This window comes from Hirundo rustica, chromosome 30, assembly GCF_015227805.2.
Source record: "Hirundo rustica isolate bHirRus1 chromosome 30, bHirRus1.pri.v3, whole genome shotgun sequence".
NCBI lineage: Eukaryota > Metazoa > Chordata > Aves > Passeriformes > Hirundinidae > Hirundo > Hirundo rustica.
Genome location: NC_053479.1, coordinates 1,122,741 through 1,145,565, shown reverse-complemented (window position 1 = coordinate 1,145,565; position 22,825 = coordinate 1,122,741). Strand labels below are relative to the sequence as shown.

The following is a 22,825-nucleotide window of genomic DNA, read 5'->3' as shown; positions in this document are numbered from 1 at the left end:
CCGAACAGAGCCCGGAACGCCGGAGCGCGCCCGTGGGGTCCGGGCCGGACCGTGTTGCCGGGCTCTCCCCTTCCCCTTGCCCCGGAAGTCCCGCGCTCCCGGAAGTCGCGCTGCCCTCTCGGTCTCTTTCCGCCGCCATCTTGGGCCCCGCTCCCCGCACAGTGAGTCCCGCGCCGCCATCCGCCCTCATCCACCTCCATCCGCCGCTTAGGGCGCCTCTCGCCGCTAGCGGGACGAACGGGTGGCCGGGAAGACCCGGTTGAGGCCGTTCATGGAGTCGTGGGCCCGCCGGGCAGGGCAGAGGGGGCGGCCCCGCGCACCGGCAAGGGGGGGGAGGAGGCGGCCTAGGCCCCGAACCGGGACCGGCTCCGGGATCGGGCTCTACCTGTGCCGTGCGGCCGAGTCCTCTTGGTAGATATTCCCGGTAGTGGGAGGCGCGCGGTGTCCGAGCGGGGTGGGAAGGACGAGTTAGCGGTGGTCGCCCCCGGGTTGTCCCGGAGCCCCGGCGAGCCCGGGCCTGTCGGTTTGTCCATTCCCGTAGAAATGCCCGGCGAAGCCACAGAAACCGTCCCGGCCACGGAGCAGGAGCTGCCGCAGCCTCAGGCAGAGACAGGTGAGACCGGGGGTGTTCCCGGGGTGGTTTTGGGGGTGATTGCCGGGATCCCCTCGCCTTGTGGGATCTGTGGGAGGGTGGGACGGGGGTGGCCCGGTGGCGGCGGGGGTTGTGTCACCCCGGTTCCAGCATTGTCACCTCCGCCGCGGAGCTTTTGGGGTGTTCGTTCCGTGGTCTCTCCGTCTCCCCGTGCTGTGGCCAAAACAAACCGGGCCGGTTGTTTTTTTTGGTTTTTCCACCCAAAACACGCGGGTTATCGCACGGGGAACGTGACTGGAGTCATGGCAGTGGGGACGCCTCGAGTCCCAAAATCCCGGGATGGGGATGGGGACGGTTCAGAGCCTGGTTTGGGTGGGAGTGGGAGGGACGCGGCCGCGATGGGCCGAGGTGTTGGATTTGGGGCTTTTTCCTGCTGGATTCGGCGGTTTCCCGTTGGATTTGGGGTCTGCTTCGTGGCTGGGTGTTGTCATCCGATTTGAGAGGCACGAGGGTGAACGGGGCTCTCCTGTTGGATTTGGGGCTCTCCTGTTGGATTTGGGGCTCTCCTGTTGGATTTGGGGATCTCCTGCTGGATTTGGGGGTCTTCCAGTAGATTTGGCGATCTGCCCTGTTGTGTTTGAGGGTCTTTTCCACTTGCATCTGAGTGTCTGGATTTGGGGGTCTCTCACGGAATTTTGGGGATCTGCCCCGTTGGATTTGGGGGGTTTTCATTGAATTTTGGGGGGTCTGTCCCTTTGGATTTGGGGGATCTCTCACTGATTTTTGGGAGTCTGCCCCGTTGGATTTGGCGTCTGTCCCTTTGGATTTGGGGTTTTTTATTGATTTTTGGAAGTCTGCCTCGTTGGATTTGGGGGTTTCTCGTTGGATTTGGGTCCTGTCCCATTGGGGACCACGAGGGTTGGTGACAGAGAGGGGACACAAGGAGGGAGCTGAGCGATGGCCGTTGCTGTGACAGCTGCACCAATGATTCCCAGGGAGCTGCTGAGCTCCTTATCCCTCCCGGCGTAGCTGGAATTCCTGTTTGGGGCCCCTTCCTTCCCTGGAATGGCTCTTCTGTCCCTCTCAGCTGACAGCTCCCAAAATTCTGCCACTCTCAGCTCTCTGATGGTGTCCTAGGATCCCTCAGGCAGCTCCTTGGATTTTTGTTTTGTGGAAGTCAGCTGATCCCTGGAAAAACCCTGGAGATGGGGCTGGCACACGCTGATCCAGAGGGGCTCTGCCACCCAGGTGGTTTCAGCATCCCTTAAAAATCCAGTTTTGAGGAATTCTTTGCCTTGGCCATGTTTGAGAAGGGACCAAGGAAAAGTGGGGCTGTGGTAGGGGGAGAAGCAACAAGCAGGAATGATTGTTTTTATCAGGAATGTGCTCAAAGGGTGCCAGGGAGAGCAGGCAGGGATAAAGGATTGTTCCGGAGAGGCTGGCTCTGCACAGCCTGTTCTGTGATGGGCCCAGCGCAGCCCTTGGCAGCTCTTGTTGCTCCTTTCAGAGGCACCAGGACGTTCCTTGGAGCAGGAATTGTCCTGGCACTGATGTCCAGCTCCAGGCCTCCCCATCCTTCCCACAGTCCCGTGGTTTGGGGTGAAACGGGGTGTTGGAAGCATCTCTCAAAACCTCGTTCCAGGAACAGGGATGTCACTCCCTGCATTCCACGCACGTGCCAGCGCAGCCCAGGACGTGAGCGTGACCCTGATGGCAGGGTGGGACGGGGACACGGCAGCTGGCGGGGTCAGGATCCACGGAGCGGGGCTGGCTCTGGGCTCCGCAGCTCCCGGTGCTGCTGCCGAAGGGCGGCACCGTGCCCGGGCCGGTTCTGCTCTCCCAGCCGGCAGCACCGGTTGGACCAGCACTGCCCTCAGTGCTGCCCCTGGATCTCCAGTGGGTGCTGGGAATGACTTTGGGAATGTCACGGCTCTCTCCTGGATCTCACTCATGAGAGCTGAGTGCTCTCATGGCTTCTTCCCTAAACTGCCCTTCAACTGCTGGTTGGTGTCGGGAATTTCGTTGGGAATGTCAGGGCTCTCGCTTGGCTCTCAGCTCTGCCTCAGGAGCTGGAAGCTCAGCCCTGTCACGGCTTGCTGCCTGAGCAGTGCCCTTGGATCACCAGCTGGGAATGGCTTTGGGAATGGCCAGGCCCTCTCCAGGTTCCCTTGGACCTGGCTGGTGAGCTGGAAGCTGCTCCTGGTCTGTGGGATTTGCCTTAATAAACTGTTGTTCTCCCCGTTCAGCTCCAGCTGCCCCCGTTCCTGCTCCCATCCCTGCTCCAGGTACTCGGGGACCCCCCTGTAACCCCTCGTGTGCCGCATTAACCAGCGTGTGCCGTTCTGGGGGTTGCAGTTCCATTAACCCTAACAGCTTCCAGGGAAGCGGGGGGCACTGGTGGGCCTGGCCCCCCCACCCCCGTGTCACCCATGGCTGGAGGGAGGGGGCTCCCAGGGCACTCCAGGAGCAATTCCACGTGCCAGTGGGTTATATTTGACTTTTCCATCCTCTTCTCTGGTGGGTCTTTGTTCCCCCATGCTCCCAGCAGCCCCGGGAGGGACCCCAGACTCGTGAGCTTCACAGAGGTTGTGACAGCGCCTTTGGTAGGGCAGAGCCGGTGGCAGAGCTGGATCTCTGCATCCCTGACCTGCTGAGGCTTCCTGATGGTTCAGGGTGTGCCTGCTGCCGTTCCTGGGCTCTCAGGAAAATCTGTGTTCTGGAAGGGGATGAACGTCCCGGTCCGTGCTGACCCTGGCAGTGCTTGCTGGGCCAGAGGCCAGGGGAAGGCCAGGGCTGGCTGCCTGCCCCCTCCCTGTCTCTCCTCCTCTCATGGCTCACTCTGTTTCTCTCCTTTAGCTGTTCTTCATGCTGCTCATTCCCCACCTCTGACTCCATCTCCATCCGCCCAGGCTGTCCCGGCGCAGCCGCCCAGCGCTGCCACGGCTCTGCCGGGCCCCGTGTCCCCCCCCGTGGTGCCGGCTGCGGCCATCCCCGTGTTCTCCGTGCCCCCTCAGCCCCCTGCGCCGGCTCTGCCGGGCCCGGCCACTGCTGCCCCTCCTCCAGCTCTGCAGTCCCCGGTGGGTTTTGCGGCCCCAGGATCTCCAGGGCCTGCCCCAGTTAGCCCAGCGTCTCCAGGATTCCCAGCTCCAGTGGCTCCTCTTGCCCTCCCAGTGAGCCCTAGTTCTCTCCCAGCTGCTCTCACCTCTCCTATGAAAACCACTCCTGCTGCTGCCTCTGTGGGAGCTGCACCTCTGACCCCTCTCCCTGCCTCTGGAGCAGCCCCAGCCCCTGGAGCAGCCCCAGCCCCTATCCTGCCTCCCCCATCCCGTCCCCTTCTGGCATCTCCCCCACCTGTGTCTCCCACTTTGCTGCCTGCTCCCACCATGTGTCCCCAGAGCCCAGGATCACCCCCACTTCCCACAGTCCCGGTGTCTCCTGGAATTCCTGCTGCCACCCCGCTGGCTTCTGTTCCTGCCTCTCCCCGAGCCCCAGCTCCAACTCCAGCCCTGGTCAGCGCCATCTCTCCCCCCGTCTTCCTGGCTGCCCCCAAAGCTCCCTTGTCACCCCCTATCCCTCTGCTGCCAGCTGGGGCATCCCCTGGGCATCCTGCTGCTGCCCCAGTCTCACCACTGCTCCCAGTTGCTCCTTCTGGTGCCAAGGCCTGTCCTGGGAGCCCAGCCCCTCGGGCAGCGCCTGTGGCTGCAGCAGCCCCGGTGGGAGCTGCCATCTCTGTCCCAGGGCCTCCAGCCACCCCTCCTGTGCCTAAAACACCTCCTGCTGTCCCTGTCACACCGCCTGTGGCAGCTCCAGCCACCCCTCCTGTGCCTAAAACACCTCCTGCTGCCCCTGTCACACCGCCTGTGGCAGCTCCAGCCACCCCTCCTGTACCTAAAACACCTCCTGCTGCCCCTGTAACACCGCCCGTGGCAGCTCCAGCCACCCCTCCTGTGCCTAAAACACCTCCTGCTGCTCCTGTGACACCACCCATGGCAGCTCCAGCCACCTCTCCTGTGCCTAAAACACCTCCTGCTGCCCCTGTAACACCACCCGTGGCAGCTCCAGCCACCCCTCCTGTGCCTAAAACACCTCCTGCTGCTCCTGTCACACCGCCTGTGGCAGCTCCAGCCACCCCTCCTGTGCCTAAAACACCTCCTGCTGCTCCTGTAACACCACCCGTGGCAGCTCCAGCCACCCCTCCTGTGCCTAAAACACCTCCTGCTGCCCCTGTCCCACCGCCTGTGGCAGCTCCAGCCACCCCTCCTGTGCCTAAAACACCTCCTGCTGCCCCTGTAACACCACCCGTGGCAGCTCCAGCCACCCCTCCTGTGCCTAAAACACCTCCTGCTGCCCCTGTAACACCACCCGTGGCAGCTCCAGCCACCCCTCCTGTGCCTAAAACACCTCCTGCTGCTCCTGTCACACCACCCGTGGCAGCTCCAGCCACCCCTCCTGTACCTAAAACACCTCCTGCTGCCCCTGTAACACCACCCGTGGCAGCTCCAGCCACCCCTCCTGCGGCCAAAGCAGCTCCTGGGAGCCCGGTCGCTGCCCCCTCTGTCCCTGTCCCACCGCCCATGTCACCTCCACCCTCTCCAGCTGCTCCTCCCTCAGCCAAAGCTGCACCCAAGGGCTCTGTTGCTGCCTCAGCTGCTGCTCCAGCTCCCCCCATCCCACCTCCAGCCACCCCACCTGCAGCCAAAACTGCTCCCAAGAGCCCTGTTGCTGCTCCCCCATCCCCTGCCACCCCAGCTCCTGCAGCTCCACCAGCTCCAGATGCTCCCCAAGCAAAACAGCCCAACAAAATGGCAGCCAAAGCACCCCCAAAGAGCCCTGCCAAAGCTACCCCTGCTGAGGACAAAGCATCCCCAAAGAGCCCTGCCAAAGCCACCCCAGCTCCAGCCACCCCTGCTGAGGACAAAGCACCCCCAAAGAGCCCTGCCAAAGCCACCCCAGCTCCAGCCACCCCTACTGAGGACAAGGCACCCCCAAAAAGCCCTGCCAAAGCCACCCCTACTGAGGAGAAGGCACCCCCAAAAAGCCCTGCCAAAGCCACCCCAGCTCCGGCTTCCCCTGGAGGAGCCAAAAAGTCTCCCAAGGGCAGCCCTGTCACTGCCCCATCTGCTCCTGTGGCTCCAGCTGCCCCTGCTGAGGCCAAAGCCACCTCAGCGCCACCTGTCCCTCCAGCAGCCAAGACACCCCCAAAGAGCCCTGCCAAAGCCACCCCCGCCCCAGCCACTCCTGCTGAGGCCAAAACACCCCCAAAGAGCCCTGCCAAAGCCACCCCAGCTCCAGCAGCCTCTGCTGAGGCCAAAACACCTCTGGCTCCTGCCCAAGTGCCTCCCAAGAGCCCTGTTGCAGCCACCCCAGCTCCTAGTGTCCCCCCAGCAGCCAAAACACCCCCAAAGAGCCCTGCCAAAGCCACCCCAGGTCCAGCGGCCCCTGCTGCAGCCAAAGGTCCCTCCAAAAGCCCTGCTGAGGCCAAGGCAGCCCCAAAAAGCCCTGTCAAAGCCACCTCAGCACCATCCACCCCTGCTGAGGCCAAGGCAGCCCCAAAAAGCCCTGTCAAAGCCACCCCAGCTCCCTCCACCGCTGCTGAGGCCAAGGCAGCCCCAAAAAGCCCTGTCAAAGCCACTCCTCCTGCTGCTGCAGCCAAAGGACCCTCCAAAAGCCCTGCTGAGGCCAAGGCGCCTCCAAAGAGCCCTGTTAAGGCCACTCCAACTCCTGCAGCTCCAACCCCAGCTCCTGCTCCGGCCGCGGGTGCCCCTCCAAAGCCCCCAGCCCCTGCGAAAGCAGACAGCGGCCGTCCCAGCTGTGCCCCCGGCGCTCCCCCTGCCAAGAAGCAGCAGCCCCTCGCCAATAACAAGGCGGCCAAGCCGGCCGCTTGCCCTCCCCAGCCCAAACCTCCCTCGAAGGCCGCGCTCGGCGCTGACGACGAGGACCTGCCGCCTCTGCTCCCCCCCGAGCCGCCCGTGCTGCTGGAGCTCTCTCCTCCCGCGGGGCTCCCGGCCCCCGTGGCGCCTCAGCCCGTCCTCAAGAATGACAAGGGTATTTGCGGTTTGCCGTGTGCATGGAGTGTCACTGGCTGCCCCCCACGGGATACTAACCCCGCCCGGGGCCGCGTCGCGATGGAGCGAGCCGAGGAGCAGGGAGGGACGGGGCTCGGCACGGTCCCGGCGGTCACTAACGCGTGTCCTCGGGCACGGAGCACGGTGTGGTTTGTGGCATGGGCACCGCGAGCTGAGCTGGCTTCACACCGGAGGAGCTGCCCGCGCAGGGGCCCGGCCTCGCTGCGTGTGGCGTCCGCGTGGTGTCACCGCGTCCGGCTGGCGGTGGGAAGAGGGGGAGCTGTGGGCAGTGCTGGTATCAAAGTGCGCTGTCCCCACGCTCTGCCTGAAGCGTTGGGAGCCCCGGGCACACCCTGACACCTGCAGGGCTCCTGTGGGTCCTTGCCAGAGCAGGAAGTGGGACGGAATCCAGGTAATGGCTGCACGGGAGCATCGCGGTCACCTCCAGGTGACCTCCGGCCTCTGAGGTTGGGGACACCTGGCTGTGCTTCGATAACTGGCGTGGTCGGTGCTGTGGGTCACAAGCGGCAGTGGCACTGCAGCTGGTGGTCCTCTGGGCACCCAGAGGTGCTGTTCCCTGAGGGGGCTTTGGGGTTATCTCAGATCATCCCTGTAGTGAAGCCACAGATGTGCAGCAGCCCTGAGGGCTCAGTGAGTGGGGTCTCGGTGCCGTGTGTCAGCTCTGGGTTTGAGGGGAGTCAAGAGGGGCCCTGTCACACTGGGCTGCTGCCACCTCAGCACCCTGGAAGTGCCACCCACCTCCTCCTCGAGCCAGTGCCACAGGCTGGAGCTGCCTCGGGATTCATTCCAGAGTTCCAGAGCCCCCAGGCACCTGTGGGGCTCTGGCACCCGGCTCCCACCATGGGGAGAGGCTGAGAACTCACTCGTGCCACCCTGCTGATAGCATTTGGGGTACACTGAGAGCCCCTGATGGCATTCAGAGTGCAGGGAATGCTCCATCCACCATCTGACTGGGCTGACTGTGTCTCTGCAGGGTCTGGCACAGAGTCTGACAGCGATGAATCCGTACCAGAGCTCGAAGAGCAGGACTCCACACAGGCCACGACACAGCAGGCACAGGTAGGGCAGGTGGCACACGCCATCCCTGGTGGGTCAGAGTCCCTGCGCTGTCACCTCAGGATTGTCACCGATCCTCTCTGGTTTTCCCTCCCCGCAGCTCGCGGCAGCAGCCGAAATAGACGAAGAACCCGTCAGCAAAGCAAAACAGAGCCGGAGCGAGAAGAAAGCTCGGAAGGTGAGGTTTCACCTGTCCCTGGTGAAGAGCCCCAGGGCTCAGAGTCACGCTGGGGATCTCACCAGTCCTGGGATTGCGGTGTTCCCTCTGGCTCACAGCCCGGGAGCGCTGCTCCGTGGCAGTAGATGCACGTTTCCCTGCGTATCCATGCTGCAAATGTTGGATCTGGGACTCCGAAGAGAGGAGTGGCTCTGACCTTCCCCTGGTGTTTTTCAGGCAATGTCCAAGCTGGGCCTTCGCCAGGTGACAGGAGTCACCAGAGTCACCATCCGGAAATCCAAGAACATCCTCTTTGTCATCACAAAGCCAGACGTGTACAAGAGCCCGGCGTCAGACACCTACATCGTCTTCGGCGAGGCCAAGGTGAGCCAGCCCTGGAGCTAGCAGGACACCGTGCCAGGCTTCCTTCCCATCACCTGTGTGCCTCCTGCCAGGGGAACGTGCTGGCACTGCCCAGGACTGGCCTCTTCACCTCTCCTTTCCTTCCCTCCTGCAGATCGAAGACCTGTCCCAGCAGGCTCAGCTGGCGGCCGCCGAAAAGTTCAAAGTGCAAGGAGAACCTGTTTCCAACATCCAGGAAAACACACAGACCCCCACCGTGCAGGAGGAGAGCGAGGAAGAGGAGGTAAACACCTTCCTCAGCCTCTCTGTGGGGCCGTGGTTTGGGTTCATCCATGGATTCCTCTCCTGAACCCGTGAGAGCGCAGGGTCCTGCCCTGGGGGTGTTTCCAGTGCAGGCCTGGCCTCCTGGCTTCCAATCCAGACAATCCCAGCCCGTTCCAGGCCTGGAACCAGCACCGATCCTGGGCTCTGTTTCTCCTTCAGGTTGACGAAACCGGCGTGGAGGTGAAAGACATCGAGCTGGTGATGTCGCAGGCGAACGTGTCGCGGGCAAAGGCCGTGAGAGCCCTCAAGAACAACAGTAACGACATTGTAAACGCGATAATGGTGAGTGTTGGGGGGCAACGGGTTTTGGGGGGATCCCTGCGGGGAGCTGCTGGCTCCAGGCTGGTTCCTGATTCCCGTTCTCCCCACAGGAGCTGACGATGTAGCCGCCGGAGGGAGGAGCCTTTTTTGGTGTTTCAGAGAAGAGTAAAATACAACCAAATTTAAAATTTGTACTATTTCTATCGGTTAATAAAAGTTGTGGCTTATTGTTGGTGAAACGGCTGCTCTGTGGTGCTTTGCTGCCCGCCCTTCCCTGTGGCCTCAGGGTGGAGCCTTCCTCCCGGGAAGATCCCGGCGCCGATACCCCGTCCTGGAACACCACCTGCCCGTTCCCTCCTTTCCTTCCTGTCCCAGAGCCTGGCTGGACACGAGCCCGGCTCAGCCTCAGTCAGCTGCAGGCTCAGCTTCATCCCCTCAGGGTTCCCGTCAGCAGGGCTCCTCGCTTTCCTGCAGCAGGCAGGAATGGGGAATCACGGATGAGGGAAAGGCTGTGGATGTGGGCTGTGGATTCCAGTAAAGATTTTGGGACAGGTGCACTCCTTGGGGTTCAAACCTGGCTGGTGGCTGGGCCCACAGCGTGGTGGGACAGCCCTGTGTCGTGTCTTTATCCATGATCTGGGTGAGGGGATCGAGGACGCTTTGGTTTGTGGATGTTTGGGTGGGATATTGATCTGCTGGAAGGCAGGAAGCTCTGCAGAGCCATCCAGGATGGATCCATGGGCCAAGGCCAATGGGTCAACAAGGCACCACCAACCCCATGGAACACTCCTGGATGGGGGAAGAGGGGCTGGAAAGCTAGGAAAGGTCCTGGGGGTGTATCCAGGATGGCACCTGGGCTGTGTCAGCCGTGGGGACAGGGATTGTCCCCCGGTGCTGGTGCTGCTGAGGCACCTCCAGTGCTGCATCCAGTGCTGGGCACCCCTGGCCACCGAGACACTGAGGGGCTGGAGTGTGGCCAGAGCTGGGGAAGGGCTGGAGCAGCAGGAGAAGGCTCTGGAGAAGTCCTGAGGGAGCTGGGGAAGGGCTGGAGCAGCAGGAGGAGGCTCTGGAGCAGTCCTGAGGGAGCTGGGGAAGGGGCTCAGCCTGGAGAAAAGGAGGCTCAGAAGGGAATTCTCACCCCATAACTCCATGAGAGGAGAGTAGAGTACTCAAATTCCTCCAGGAGAGGCTCAGGATGGCCATCAGAAGGAATTTTCCAGTGGAGAAGGTGCTCAGGCTTTGGAACAGCAGCACAAGGACATTGAGGGGGTCCCGGGGGTCCCCTTCCCGCTCCGCACCCCCCCAATCACGGCGCCTCACTGCGCATGCGCGGCGAGAAGCTGCTGGAAGGGCGGCGGGCGGGGGCGCGCGCGGGGCGGGGGCGCGCGCCGCCGGGTGGGGGGTCGGGCCGCGCATGCGCGTTGGCGGCGGCGGGAGGAGGCGGCGCGCGCGCGGGGATTTTGCTGCGTCACCACGGGCCGAGCGCGCGCGGGGCATTGTGGGAGCGAGGCCGCGCCGAGCCCCGAGCCCGCCCGGAGTCACCGGAGCCTCCGCCGGACCCCCCCCCCGCCCTCCGCGGAGCCTTCCCGGCACCGCCCGACCGCCACCGCGCCGCCCGTACAGCCCGCGACACCGCCCGGAGCCCGACCCGCGCCGCGCAGGAGCGCCCGCCGGAGCCGTCGCCATCCGCCATGTGAGGCCCGGGGGTGGGAGCGGCGCGGGCAGGCCCCGCCAGGCCCCGGCGGGCCGCGGGCGGTACCGGGGGAGCCGCCCCGGCGCCGCCGAGCGCGGGCGCCCGCCGCGCGCTGACCTTGGGCGAGGTGGGGTTTGCCCCGGTTATCGCGTGGGCCCGGCCCCGGTTACCGGGTGAGGGCGGAGCGCCCCGGCTCGGCCGCGGGCTCCGGTTAGCGGCTCGTAGCGCGATGCGGGCGGCATCTCCCGTCCTCGCTCCGCGCTGCGCGGAATGAATGGGGCTGCGCCGGTGGCGGGGGGGTGTTCGGGTGGTGTTGCGCGTTTCTCGGTGTGTCCGTGGCCACCGGCACTCGCCGAACGGTGGCGGCTGAAACCGAGGAAAGCTCCCGGTAAGTAACGCGTGGAAGCATCCAGAGCGTGCGGGCGAGTGGATCTGTTTGTAAACTTGCAATTTTCCGCGTAAAATCCATCCCTGGGTTTGGCGCTGTCCCTGAAAGTGTCCAAGGCCGGGCTGGACAGGGCTCGGAACAGCCTGGTCTGGTGGTGTGGAACGGTGTGGGCTTTAAGGTCCCTTCCAACCCAAACCATTCCAGAATTCCGTGAAAACCTAGAAATAGCTAAAAGCCTCCCTCAGGAGTGGGTGGAAGTGCGTGGAAACCCCCGGGGCAGCCGTGGTGCTGCTCTGCCCGGTGCTGGTGAGCCGCAGGATCTCCTCTCCGTGTGTGCCCACGTGCATCCCGAGCGGAATCCCGCGCTCCCCGGTGCCCGGGCTGCCGTGCCAGGGAGCCCTAATTAACCTCCTTCCTTGGAATTCTCCCGGGGCCGCTTCAGTGACCCAAAACCAGCTCGTGGCTGAGCTCTGGTCGACGTGAGCGTTCCCTCGCAGCGCTCAGGAAAGAAGAGCCGGAGTTTTTCCCTGTGCGGGGTGATACTCAAGAGGGGAGAACGGGCTGGGAAGGAAGAGCAGGCAGCATTCCCGCATCTCCAGTGGCAGGACAAGGGGAAATGGCTTCCAGCTGCTAGAGAGCAGGGTTAGGTGGGATATTGGGGGAAAAAAATCCACCCTCTGAGGGTGGTGAGGCACTGGAATGGATTTTCCAGCGGATGCCCCATCCCTGGAGGTGTGCGAGGCTGGACAGGGCTTGGAGCAGTTGGAGGTGCCCCTGCACGTGGCAGGGAGAGAGGCTGAATGAGCTTCAAGGCCCCTCCCAACCCAAACCATTCCATGGTTCTGTGAGCTCCTCATGGCTGGCTGGAAGGGCTGGAGGCAACAGCGCTTCCTGAGGTTTTGTTTTGTCAGGAATTCAGTCTGAGGACAGCGTTGACCATTGAGGAGCGGTAGGTTTGGTGCCTTGTCCCCGGCCATGCTTTTACTTTCGTTCTTTCAACCCTGAACAGTGGAGGTGCTTCATCTTAATGTGAGTGAAAGGGAGAGAACAGTGATCAATTTTGATTTTTTTTTTTTTTTGGGTGTAATTTCTGTCGATTTCATCATCCTGAAACTGCAGCGCTGCTGCGTCTGCGTAGAATCACCTAAAATCTAAAATGAGGGTTTTTTTAATTAAAAAAAACCCCTGCCTTTCCAGGGTGTATAAATGAAAGGAAAAGTCATTTTGTAACACAGGTTTTATTTCTGCCTGGGAGGGGGAAATCTTGTTGAGGGTCTGACTCCTGCAGCTGTAGGAACTGTCAGGATACTTCCAGGAGACAAAGATGGGATTCTATAGGCACAGGGTACAGACAGAGAACACGAGAACAGGTTTGGGAACTTCCTCCGTGCCACAGGTGTGGGGAGATTGGAGATTCCACTGGCGAGTTCAGCGTGTCAGAAGCTGCTGCTGTGCCAGAAACCTCAGGATATATCCAGGGATATCCAACAGAGCCCCCGTGGATCAGGCAGAGCCTTGAGGGCTCTGTGGTGAAGGTGAGCCCTCACATTGCCCATCAGTGCTGCTGGGAAGCTTCTAGAACCTGTTCAGCAGCGCTGGAATAACGATTGCTGTCGGAATGTGGGGACTGGAAGAGCCAGAGGAGCTGTGGGGGCGGCCATGGCTGCTCAGGAAATCCCCGAAACGCAGGTGGATGGGACAGAGGAAATCCTCACCGGAATGGAGCGCGTTCAAATTCCCTTCTCTTTTCCAAATCCCACGGGGGTGCTTGGATAACCAAAGTGCCCTTGGCGGGAGGCCGAGCTCCCTCGGGATTTGGGTGAGCAGGGTGGAGCTGTGTAACAGGTGCTGGGGTCAATGCCTGTGAGAGGAGATTTTTCCGTGGGTGTGTGGGAACACTGGGAGCACGTGCAGAGCTCCCCACAGGCTGCTGCTGCTGTCTCCTGGGAATCTCCGTGTGGGCAGGAGACAAAAAGCAGCTGCGGCTTCCGCCTCATCCCGACTCTCCGGCGGGTCCTGCGTTACTGGTTGGAACGGGTGAGCCCCGACTGAAGCTCGCAGGGAGGTTTCTCTCCTCCCTTTGGGAGGTTGAGATTGGAAAAGCAGATAAAAGGAGGAGAGGCAGCTCCGGTGCATTCCGAGCACGCTCTCATGGGGGTGAATTCCCGGGAAAGCAGCGCAGGTTTAGGTTCAGAAACGTGAATAACCTGAGTAAAACTTCTCTGGGATCTCGCTGCTTGGACGTGTGTGTGTGTGTGTTGCCTTGAGCTGAGTGGGATTTCTGGAAGTGCCGCGTGTTTTTGTTGGTGCCTCAAATCCCCGATGCTGGCGGAGATGCCGAGGTCAGAGCCGGGAGCCCTGGGAAGGCTGGAGATGTCTCCATTGACATTGAGAACTGGGAAGTGTTAACACCATTCAGCCCCTGCGTCATCCGGGCAGGGACACTGAGATTTCTGTTGGATAACGGGGCTGGAGAGACCTTCCAAGTGCCCCACGCTGGGGGGGTTTTGTCTCCCAGCACAGAGGGAGCAGAGCAGGGCCTTTCTCATCCTCCTTTCCTCTTGGGAGTCTTTCATTCCCCGTTAAAAGAGGAAATCTGTGTCCAAGAAGGGTTTAAAAACACCACAGTAAGAAAATTGCTTCTCTTCTGCCGCGTTTCACCTGAATAAGGTGATAATTAACATTCCCTGAAATGCTGCTACGAGGGGAAGCATCACCCTGGGAACAGCTGAAACTCAAGGCTGAATTCAGAATCCATGTGTTTTAATGCTCTTGGAAGTGAAATCCTTGGACGTTGGTCTCTGCCCAGGTGTTGTGGCACCTGCAGGAGGTGTTGGGGCTGCCCGAGGCATCGTGGCCATTCTGCATTTCCTGAGCTGGCACCAGTGTGTCCAGTGGCACTGGGGGAGCTCAGAGGTGGCTGGTTTGGGGTTCAGCTGGAGCTGGGCTGTGCCATGGTTGGGTTCGTGCCTTGGAAATGTGGATGGGAGCAGTAGGAACCTTTGGGTGAGTCCCTTTGCTGCATGTGCCACAGCTCAATTAATTGCCAACCAATTAATCGATGATCAGGTGAGTCAAAATCTTGATCTGGAAGTTTAGCAGAGGTCACCTTAATAAATGGTCTGAAAAGTTAATTTTTTGGTCAGATATTGGCTTAGAGAGCAGCACAAAGAGCCTCGCCTTGGTGTTACAGGCCGTTGTCACTCCAGCTTCCCTGGTTTAGATCCTTGCCCAGCTCAGAGCCTTCACCTCATCCCACTGTAGGTCTCTGCAGGCCCGTCAGCTGGGGAAAAAAAATCCTCCCTGTGAGGCTGATGAGGCAGATGAAGGGGGAATGGTTAAAGAAGAGATTTAAGATGGGATACTGGGATGAATTTCCTCCCTGTGAAGCTGGTGAGGCCCAGGAATGGATTCCCCAGAGGATTCCTCATCCCTGGAAGTGTCCAAAACCAGGCTGGACAGGGCTTGGACCAACCTGAGCTGGCGAAAGTTGTCCCTGCCACGACACACAGGGGTGGCAGGCACTGGCTGAGCTTTAAGGTCTCTCCCAACCATTCCACGATTCCCTGATCCCAGGAAGACAAACGAGCGTGAGGAACACCCGTGGCCTCTGTGCCTTAGCAACAGCCCTGCTGGGAGGCCGTTTGGTTCTCCTGGAATGCAGGCGTTCCCTGGGCTCGGCCTCAGTTGCCAGGGAAGGGCTGGAAAGGGGGGGAGGAGGTTCTCAGAGCCCAGCCAGGTCGGTTTTCCCCGCTCCACGGAGCACGGAGCGTTGCAGGTGAGTTCTCCAGGGTGGAACTGCAAACACAGGAGTTGCTCCAGAGCTCTGTGGCTTTTCCCAGCTCCCCCCACCCCAGACGCGCTGTCGGCTTCTTGAGGTGGTTGCACGAAGGCAGAAGAATTCCAAAGTGCGTTGTTGGGAGGTTGTGAGGAGGTTGGAGCGGCGATTCTCCAACCCGTGCTGGCTTAATTGGGTCTTAATCGTAGCAAATCCATTTTTTATTGTATCAATACCCCCCGCAAAAAGGGTCGTTTTTGGTAGTTTTACTTCAGGTTTTAACTCCTTGAATGACAAAAACCACTCTGAAGTCTGCCCCTGCAGCTGTTGGAGGTGGTGGAGTTTCTGCCACAGTCTGTAGTAGCTCATCTTGAAGTTTATCAGAATTTTGATCTGCTGAAACGTTTATTTCAGTCTCAGATTTCAGTGGCTCCTCCCAGGAGCTTTCTGGGGGCGTCACACACCCAACGCATCGTTGCTTTTTATTCCTGCTCTCTCTTTTCAGTTTTAAACACCTCTAGAGAATAACAGTAAGCTCAAAATGCAGGTTTTAAGCGCAGGAAGAAGGGGGTTTTTGTTGGATTTCTTGATGAAAATCAATGCCCCTATGTCCCTGCTGTGCCCACAGGCAGCCTGCCTCTGCAAAGTGGTACGACCGGAGGGACTACGTCTTTATTGAGTTCTGTGTCGAAGACAGCAAAGACGTAAATGTAAATTTTGAAAAGTCCAAACTCACGTTCAGGTGAGTAACTCGGGCCTAGGGAGGGCTGAGGAGAAGCAGGTTTGTTCCACGGGATGTTTTTGGGCTAAATGCCGATTTTATTTTTCTCTTGCAGTTGTCTTGGAGGAAGCGATAACTTTAAACATTTAAATGAAATCGATCTTTTTAATAATATCGATCCAAATGTGAGTATTACTCCTGAGTCTTCCTGAGTTCTTCCTGATGCTGGTGAGGGGCTGGCACAGGAAAAATTGTATATTTTCCATGCCTAGAAGTGTCCAAGGTTGTGCTGGAGCAACCTGGGCTAATGGAAAATGTCCCTGCCCATGGCAGGGGTTTGGAACTTGATTTTTAATGTCCTTTCCAACCCAAATAGTCCCATGGTTCTGTGATTCTAAAAAAAAAAATCCATCTGTTCCTTAGGCTGCTGTCTGGATTTTGGGGAAATTACTCCTTAGAATATAAAAACTCAAAGTCAGATCCAGGAAAGCTTCTCTGGGTGGTATTTTCCAGGGCAAGGAGTAAGGGGAGAGGTGAAGATAAAGCAGGGAAGTCAGCAGTTCCTGGTGAAGGTCATCCTGATGGTGCTAATGGATATTTGGTCTTTTTCAGGAATCAAAGCATAAAAGAACAGACAGATCCATCTTGTGTTGTTTACGAAAAGGAGAGTCTGGTCAGGCATGGCCAAGGTTAACAAAAGAGAGGGCAAAGGTGGGTCTGGGCATCCGCTGCCTCCCCTGGCTTTTAATTTAGTGAATATTTGGGTCACGTTCAAAATCTGGAGCAGTTTTGGGTCACTTTCCTGCTCCTGATCCCACGGCAGCTCTCGTTAACCTGCCTGTTCTACCTGACAGCCGGTTACTTCCTTGTCCTTAAATAATTCCTTGTCCTTAAATAACTCCTGGTGTTGGTGCAGCTCAACTGGCTCAGCGTGGACTTCAACAACTGGAAAGACTGGGAAGATGATTCAGACGAAGACATGTCCAATTTCGATCGCTTTTCTGAGGTAGGGAACGACAAATTCTTGCAGTTTTGGGAGTTGCCAAGCAATGAATCCGAGATTATTTTTTTTTTTCTGCCATCACTTTGTAATTCTTGCATGGGAGCAACTGATGCGTTCAAGCGAGGTGGGGGCTGTTGGTTTGGGATGGTTTTGGGTGGAGAGTGGGGTTGGATTGACCCCAGAGCGTGGCTGTTGTGTCTCCGAGCAGATGATGAACAACATGGGAGGAGACGACGACGTAGACTTGCCAGAAGTAGATGGGGCAGATGATGTGAGTATGTGGGGGCAGCAAACACCCGCAGGGCTGGCTCAGAGCTCCTGCACTCATCCCCTCAGCACTGAAAAAAGGCATAAATAGCCCCAAACCTTGCTTGCACAGGTGATGTCACCTGATGAAGCCACTTCCCTGCCCTCTCAGCGGTGCTGGGGACACCATTTTGCTGTCTGTGCCTCTGTGCAGTGACTGGGGGTCGTTGTGGGTCTGCAGCGAGGCCAAACTAAGCTCACTGAGTCCTCTGGAGCCTGGAGCTCCTCAAAATCCAGATTTGGGAGCAGCAGCTCTTTGCTGGGAGGGGAGTGGTAGAGGAGCCACCTCCTCCACTTAAAATCTGTTTGTTCTTCTTTCCAGGACTCGCCAGACAGTGATGATGAAAGTAAGTTGTTGTTTTCCCCTCACACACCTGCTGAAGGGCAGATGTTCATCCTGGCCGCCAGCTAAAGCCAGCCCTGGCAGACAAATGTAATCTGGGAAAGCCTCTCCATGCAAACCCCCAAATACCAGTTTGACCTTCCCAGGCAGCTGCAGTCCCAGGGAGGCTTTGGCTTTTAGGAGCAGCACGTGCTCGGGGTGGCTCTGGCTCGGCTTTTCCCTTGGGAAGAGCCAGGGGGGAGGGCAGAGGCCCCAAACTGCCCCGTGACCTCCTTGGTTGGAGGCCAGGTCGTCTTGCTCGTGTCCCTTGTGACATAATAGTGCCCTGGGAGCTTTTAAAAACCAGCCAAGCGAAACACAAAACCCACAGCCCAACCCTAAACCCCACTGATTTCTCGCCTCTCTTTTTGCCTGCAGAAATGCCGGATCTGGAGTAAGGCAAACTGTTGTCTTCAGGGTTTTGGGGAAAGAAGTTCATCACAACATTTCATAATTGAGATAAGAATTCCTGAGTTGATAGCCCTAAAGGGAGATCCTGCATCCTTTAACCCATTTTCAGTCCATTTTAAATGGCTTCACTGATGGTAGGTGTGTCCCATGGCACGGGGCGGTCTTAAAGCCAGGAGAGGCAATAACGTTTATGCATGAACCGTTTTCCAGACTTCCAACAAACAAACAAACAAAAAAAAACCCCAAACCAACCCAATTGAGGTATAGGCAATCCGTTCAGAACAGTTGCAATAAAGTTTACAGAGCCTCCTTGCCTCGTAGCAGATAAAATTACAATGGGAGAACCCCCCAATTAACACTGAGTGGTAAACGAACATTTTTCCTTCTCCCCTCCCCTTCCTTCCATGGCCTGAAATTGTCCGTTTGTACCGGGAACAAAAACTCTTCTGTCATATTGGCTCCCCAAATTCAGCAGGCGAGGGCGCATCCCTCTGTGGTGTCTTCAGGTCTGTTCCACTAAAAAGTTTGTACCGAAAAAGGAAAACTTTAAACTTCTCTCTGTTTTTGGTGGCGGAGCCTGCCCCTGGTCCCGTGTGACCCCCAAACCTTTCCACCTCCTCGCCCGGGGTGCGAGTGGCTGTACATTGTTGCTTGTCAATCTGTACATTTAGACCAAATCGTATTTGCACTGTGGGTTTGGCAGCAAGTGACAGACCGTGGGGCGCGCGGGCGCCTGCGAACCGGGCTGAAAAAAAAAAACACCTCAATTTATGTTCAGAGCAGCTGGGATTTTTTTAATGTCTGCATTCTTTCTAATAAACTGTTGAAGACTCCCTGGCTCTCCTTTGGCCTGGGCCCTGTGCATTCCTCACCTCCGCGGGGTCAGTGGGGTGGGATCCCCTTTCCGTGGGGGGTCAGTGGGGTGGGATCCTCTTCCATGGGAAGGCAGGAGCGTGGGATCCTCTCCCTTGAGGGGTAGGGGAGAAATGTTGCGGTGGGGTGGGGTTTTGGTCTCTGGAAGATAACAGGGACCGGCCCGGTGCGGGGCGGCCCCCGGGGGTGCTGCAGTGTCACCCCGTGCATGAGGCGGACACGGTCTCTGGGCGGGGCGGTGCCGTGGCCCTCGGCCGTGCGGAGCGGAGCTGTGACGCGGGGTAGAGCGAAAACGCAGACGCGGTGGAGGCGGGCCCGTTCCGAGCCCGGTGCGGCCTCAGCCGCGGTCACGGCGCCCGCCCAAGGACAAGCGCGGGACACGTGCGCCGCCACTTCCGCTGACCTTCGCCCGGGGCACGCCCCTCCCCACACGTCACCCTATCAGCCCGCAGCGCGTTGTGACGGATGGATCCTATACCCAATCACGAGGAGGCGCGGAGAGGGCGCCGCATCGGTCTGACCAATGGAAGCGCGAATTCTCCCGGCTCTTCTCGGCGGAGCAGCCAATGGGAGGGAGGCACGGCGGTGACGCGCGACTCGGCGGCCCCGCCCCGCGGGGGGCCGTGAGGGGCGGGCGAGACGCGGGGCTCAGTCGGCGCCGCCATGTTGGGGCTCGCGGGTCGTTCCGCCGCCGCCGCCGCCGCCGCGGCCCGGCCGCTGCTGCCCCGCGGGGCCGCCCCGGGCCGGGATCTCCTCCCGCTGCTCCTCGGCCGCGGGGCCGCCCCGGCCGTCGCCGTCGGGGCGCGTGAGTGCGGGGCGGGCCGGGGTCACCTTGGGGCCCGCGCGGGCGGGGGACGCGGGGTGCCGGTGGTCAGGCCTCCGTTACCGGGATGGGATGGGATGTGCCAAGCGGGCAGGGCGAGAGGATGGGCTGCGGCAGAGGAGCAGCGGCCCTGGGCGGGTGGGCGTGGGGGCACTCAGGGACTGCGGGGGTACCGGGGGAGGGAGCTCGGGGGGATCCTGGGTGAGCTGAGGGCTGCGGGTGTACCCAGAGTGGGGTGCAGAGGTCCTGGGTGCATCGAGAGAGGGGTGTGGGGGTGCACCCAGCGGGGTGGGGGGATCCAGAGCGCTCTGAGGAAGGGAGCTCGGAGGGTTCTGGGTGCACCCGAGGAGGTTCAGGGGTCTCTGGCACACCCCAAGGCCTGCAGGGGAGCCCCATTTCCGCAGCCCGGAGCTGCCCTGCCCCGGCCGACCTTGACTCGTCCCTCTCCCCCCAGGACGGGACTATGCCGCCCAGGCAGCCCCTGCCGCCAAGGCCGGCTCCACCACCGGCCGCATCGTGGCCGTCATCGGGGCCGTGGTGGATGTGCAGTTCGACGAGGGGCTGCCCCCCATCCTGAACGCCCTTGAGGTGCAGGGCAGGGAGACGCGGCTGGTGCTGGAGGTGGCTCAGCACCTGGGTGAGCAGCTGGCGTGGGGAAGGAGGGGATGGGGAGGGGTCCTCCCGTGATGATGTTTCCAATGACTTTCGTTCTCCTGAGCTTGCTGAAGCCACGGATTTCAATCTGAGGAGGAGGAGGAGGAGGAAAATGGCTGCCCAAAAGCTTTGGCTGCAGGGCTCAGTTTTCCTCGGGGCTATTTTATTCCCGCTGCTCCTCTTGGTCCTTCTGCCAGCAGAATGTCCCCTTGGCAGGGCTTGGGGAAGCCACCAGCAGCTGTCCCCAGAGTCAGCCTGAGGACGCTGTGGTGACTGTGCTGTCCTTGGGCCTCGGCAGGGGAGAACACGGTGCGTACCATTGCCATGGACGGTACAGAAGGGCTGGTGAGGGGACAGAAGGTGCTGGACTCTGGTGCTCCCATCCGCATCCCCGTGGGCCCTGAGACCCTGGGCAGGATCATGAATGTCATCGGGGAACCCATCGACGAGAGGGGCCCCATCAAGACCAAACAGTGAGTGATGAGGGGCTGGAGGACACACCAGTGAGCAGAGAGGTGGCTCTGGCTCTGCTGGGTCACAGCAGGGACTGAACCCTGCCAGCCCCCAGCCTGGGGTGGGTCAGAGCAGCTGCCCACCTCCTTCCTCTCCTCTCTTCCTGCTCCAGGTTTGCTGCTATCCACGCCGAGGCCCCTGAGTTCGTGGAGATGAGTGTGGAGCAGGAGATCCTGGTGACAGGGATCAAGGTCGTGGATCTGCTGGCTCCCTACGCCAAGGGTGGCAAGATCGGTACGTGACCCCCAGAGCAGGGGTGGCCCTGGGGAGTGGGCACCTCATGGTCCCTCTGGATTTCCAGCAGTCTCCCTGGAGAACTTTTCCTTCACTGATGATTCACTCCATGACTTTCGTTCTCCTGAGCTTTGCTGAAGCAACGCTTTTTGTATCTGAGGAGGAAAAAGCTGAAGGGACACCCTGAGGGCAGCCAGGCTGGCCTGGGGCTGAGCAGGACCCTTGTTTCCCCCCCTCCCAGGTTTGTTTGGAGGCGCTGGTGTCGGCAAGACCGTGCTGATCATGGAGCTGATCAACAACGTGGCCAAGGCCCACGGTGGTTACTCGGTGTTCGCCGGCGTGGGCGAGAGGACCCGTGAGGGCAACGACTTGTACCACGAGATGATCGAGTCCGGGGTCATCAACCTGAAAGATGCCACTTCCAAGGTGTGCAGAGACCTTGAGGGGGTTCCTGGGGAGGTTCTGGGTCCCTTGACAGAGTGCCAGGCACGGCAGCGACACCGTGCTGACCCCAGGGTCCCCCCCGCAGGTCGCCCTGGTCTACGGGCAGATGAACGAGCCCCCGGGCGCCCGTGCCAGGGTGGCCCTGACGGGGCTGACGGTGGCCGAGTACTTCAGGGACCAGGAGGGTCAGGACGTGCTGCTCTTCATCGACAACATCTTCCGCTTCACCCAGGCCGGCTCCGAGGTCTGCGCTGGGCACGGGGTGGGGCCGCGCCTGTCCCCCACCTGCACAGCCCCTCGTGCTGTGTCCCTCACGCTCTGTCCCCTCACAGGTGTCAGCCCTGCTGGGCAGAATCCCCTCGGCCGTGGGCTACCAGCCCACGCTGGCCACCGACATGGGCACCATGCAGGAGCGCATCACCACCACGCGCAAGGGCTCCATCACCTCCGTGCAGGTGAGGGTGGGACCGGCCCCAGGGTCCCGGGGGGAGCTGTGTCACCTGCCTGGGACCGACTGTCCGCTCTCCTCCGTGTCCCCAGGCTATTTATGACTGTCCCCTCCCCTCCGTGTCCCCAGGCTATTTATGTGCCCGCCGACGACTTGACCGACCCCGCTCCCGCCACCACCTTTGCCCACTTGGACGCCACCACGGTGTTGTCCCGTGCCATCGCCGAGCTGGGCATCTACCCTGCCGTGGACCCCCTGGACTCCACCTCCCGCATCATGGACCCCAACATCGTGGGGCCCGAGCACTACGACGTGGCTCGGGGCGTGCAGAAGATCCTGCAGGTGAGGGGGGCTTGGGGCAGCCCCTCGCCGTGGGGTGCTGGGGTTGGGGGATCAGCACCGGCCACTCACCCCTGTGTGCCCCTTGCCCAGGACTACAAGTCACTGCAGGACATCATCGCCATCCTGGGTATGGATGAGTTGTCCGAGGAGGACAAACTGACCGTGGCCCGAGCTCGCAAGATCCAGAGGTTCCTGTCTCAGCCCTTCCAGGTGGCCGAGGTCTTCACCGGCCACATGGGCAAGCTGGTGCCACTGAAAGAGACCATCAAGGGCTTCAAGCAGATCCTGGCAGGTGAGGTGGCTCCCAGGGGGCCTGGGGGAGCCCGGCCGGGCCTCCCACGCCCCCCTGACCCGGTGTGTGTGTCCCCAGGTGAATATGACCACCTGCCTGAGCAGGCTTTCTACATGGTGGGGCCCATCGAGGAGGCGGTGGCCAAGGCAGAGAAGCTGGCAGAGGAACACGCCTGAGCCCCCCGGAACGCCCCCACCCCCGGCTCCGCTGGGGCCGGACCCCCAGTATTTAACATTTCCAATAAAACATCGGTGAAAACGTTCGTGGGCTTTGTGTGCTGTGGCTGGAGGGATCCGAGCCCTGGGACCCCCCCCTAGCCCTGGGGGCTCCCCCTGGCCCCAGGACCCCCTCCGTTGGGGGGGTTGTACTGGGTTCTGTCTCAGCTGCTGCAGCAGTGCAGGGACCCCCCAGCCCTGGGGGTCGAGCCCCTCTTTGTCCTCTCCAGGAGTGGGGGAGCCCCTCCTCCCTGCCCAGAACAGCGTTTCCCTTCCGCTGCCGGCTCAGCCCGGAGGTGACAGATGCTGTTCCTGTGTCCGTCTGTCTGTCCCAGTCCCCGTGCTTCCCCCGCCCCTCCCCGCGCAGTTCCAGCTCCACCATTTCGCAGCACAAAGAGCAGCCCCGGCCCGGCCCCGGCAGCTGCCGCTGTGTCCGCGGGGTCCCGGGGGGCCGCTCCGGCCCGAC

General features: G+C 60.5%; 3 protein-coding genes and 2 non-coding genes across 7 annotated transcripts; all 5 read left to right on the top strand.

Moving 5' to 3' along the window:
• Nucleotides 1–81: 81 nt before the first annotated feature.
• Nucleotides 82–9,078, top strand: NACA (nascent polypeptide associated complex subunit alpha). Of its 2 annotated transcripts, XM_058423808.1 has the most exons (9): nucleotides 98–161; nucleotides 542–613; nucleotides 3,449–6,637; nucleotides 7,652–7,737; nucleotides 7,835–7,912; nucleotides 8,129–8,275; nucleotides 8,409–8,537; nucleotides 8,738–8,860; nucleotides 8,950–9,078. In XM_058423808.1, the coding sequence occupies exons 2-9, from the start codon at nucleotides 544–546 to the stop codon at nucleotides 8,962–8,964; spliced, it is 3,837 nt and encodes a 1,278-aa protein (XP_058279791.1). In that variant the 5' UTR covers nucleotides 98–161; nucleotides 542–543; the 3' UTR covers nucleotides 8,965–9,078. The 2 variants fall into 2 exon arrangements, with proteins under 2 accessions (XP_039944370.1, XP_058279791.1); XM_040088436.1 differs by lacking the exon at nucleotides 3,449–6,637 and having other exon boundaries at nucleotides 82–161.
• Nucleotides 9,079–10,412: 1,334 nt separating this feature from the next.
• On the top strand, nucleotides 10,413–18,354 carry PTGES3 (prostaglandin E synthase 3). Of its 2 annotated transcripts, XM_040088481.2 has the most exons (8): nucleotides 10,413–10,532; nucleotides 15,327–15,440; nucleotides 15,535–15,604; nucleotides 16,032–16,130; nucleotides 16,336–16,425; nucleotides 16,631–16,693; nucleotides 17,051–17,075; nucleotides 17,489–18,354. In XM_040088481.2, coding segments are annotated over exons 1-8 (483 nt in total). In that variant the 5' UTR covers nucleotides 10,413–10,530; the 3' UTR covers nucleotides 17,509–18,354. The 2 variants fall into 2 exon arrangements, with proteins under 2 accessions (XP_039944415.1, XP_039944414.1); XM_040088480.1 differs by lacking the exon at nucleotides 10,413–10,532 and having other exon boundaries at nucleotides 15,283–15,440.
• Nucleotides 18,355–19,025: 671 nt separating this feature from the next.
• On the top strand, nucleotides 19,026–22,406 carry ATP5F1B (ATP synthase F1 subunit beta). The gene is made up of 10 exons (XM_040088438.2): nucleotides 19,026–19,199; nucleotides 19,672–19,854; nucleotides 20,170–20,344; nucleotides 20,497–20,618; nucleotides 20,860–21,044; nucleotides 21,148–21,306; nucleotides 21,395–21,517; nucleotides 21,640–21,852; nucleotides 21,943–22,144; nucleotides 22,223–22,406. Exons 1-10 carry the CDS (start codon nucleotides 19,058–19,060, stop codon nucleotides 22,318–22,320), a joined length of 1,602 nt encoding a protein of 533 aa, XP_039944372.1. The 5' UTR covers nucleotides 19,026–19,057; the 3' UTR covers nucleotides 22,321–22,406.
• LOC120764523 (small nucleolar RNA SNORD59) lies at nucleotides 19,895–19,968 on the top strand. Its single transcript, XR_005704227.1, has one exon. It is a non-coding gene; the product is annotated as a small nucleolar RNA SNORD59 (small nucleolar RNA).
• Nucleotides 20,707–20,782, top strand: LOC120764522 (small nucleolar RNA SNORD59). Its single transcript, XR_005704226.1, has one exon. It is a non-coding gene; the product is annotated as a small nucleolar RNA SNORD59 (small nucleolar RNA).
• Nucleotides 22,407–22,825: the final 419 nt, after the last annotated feature.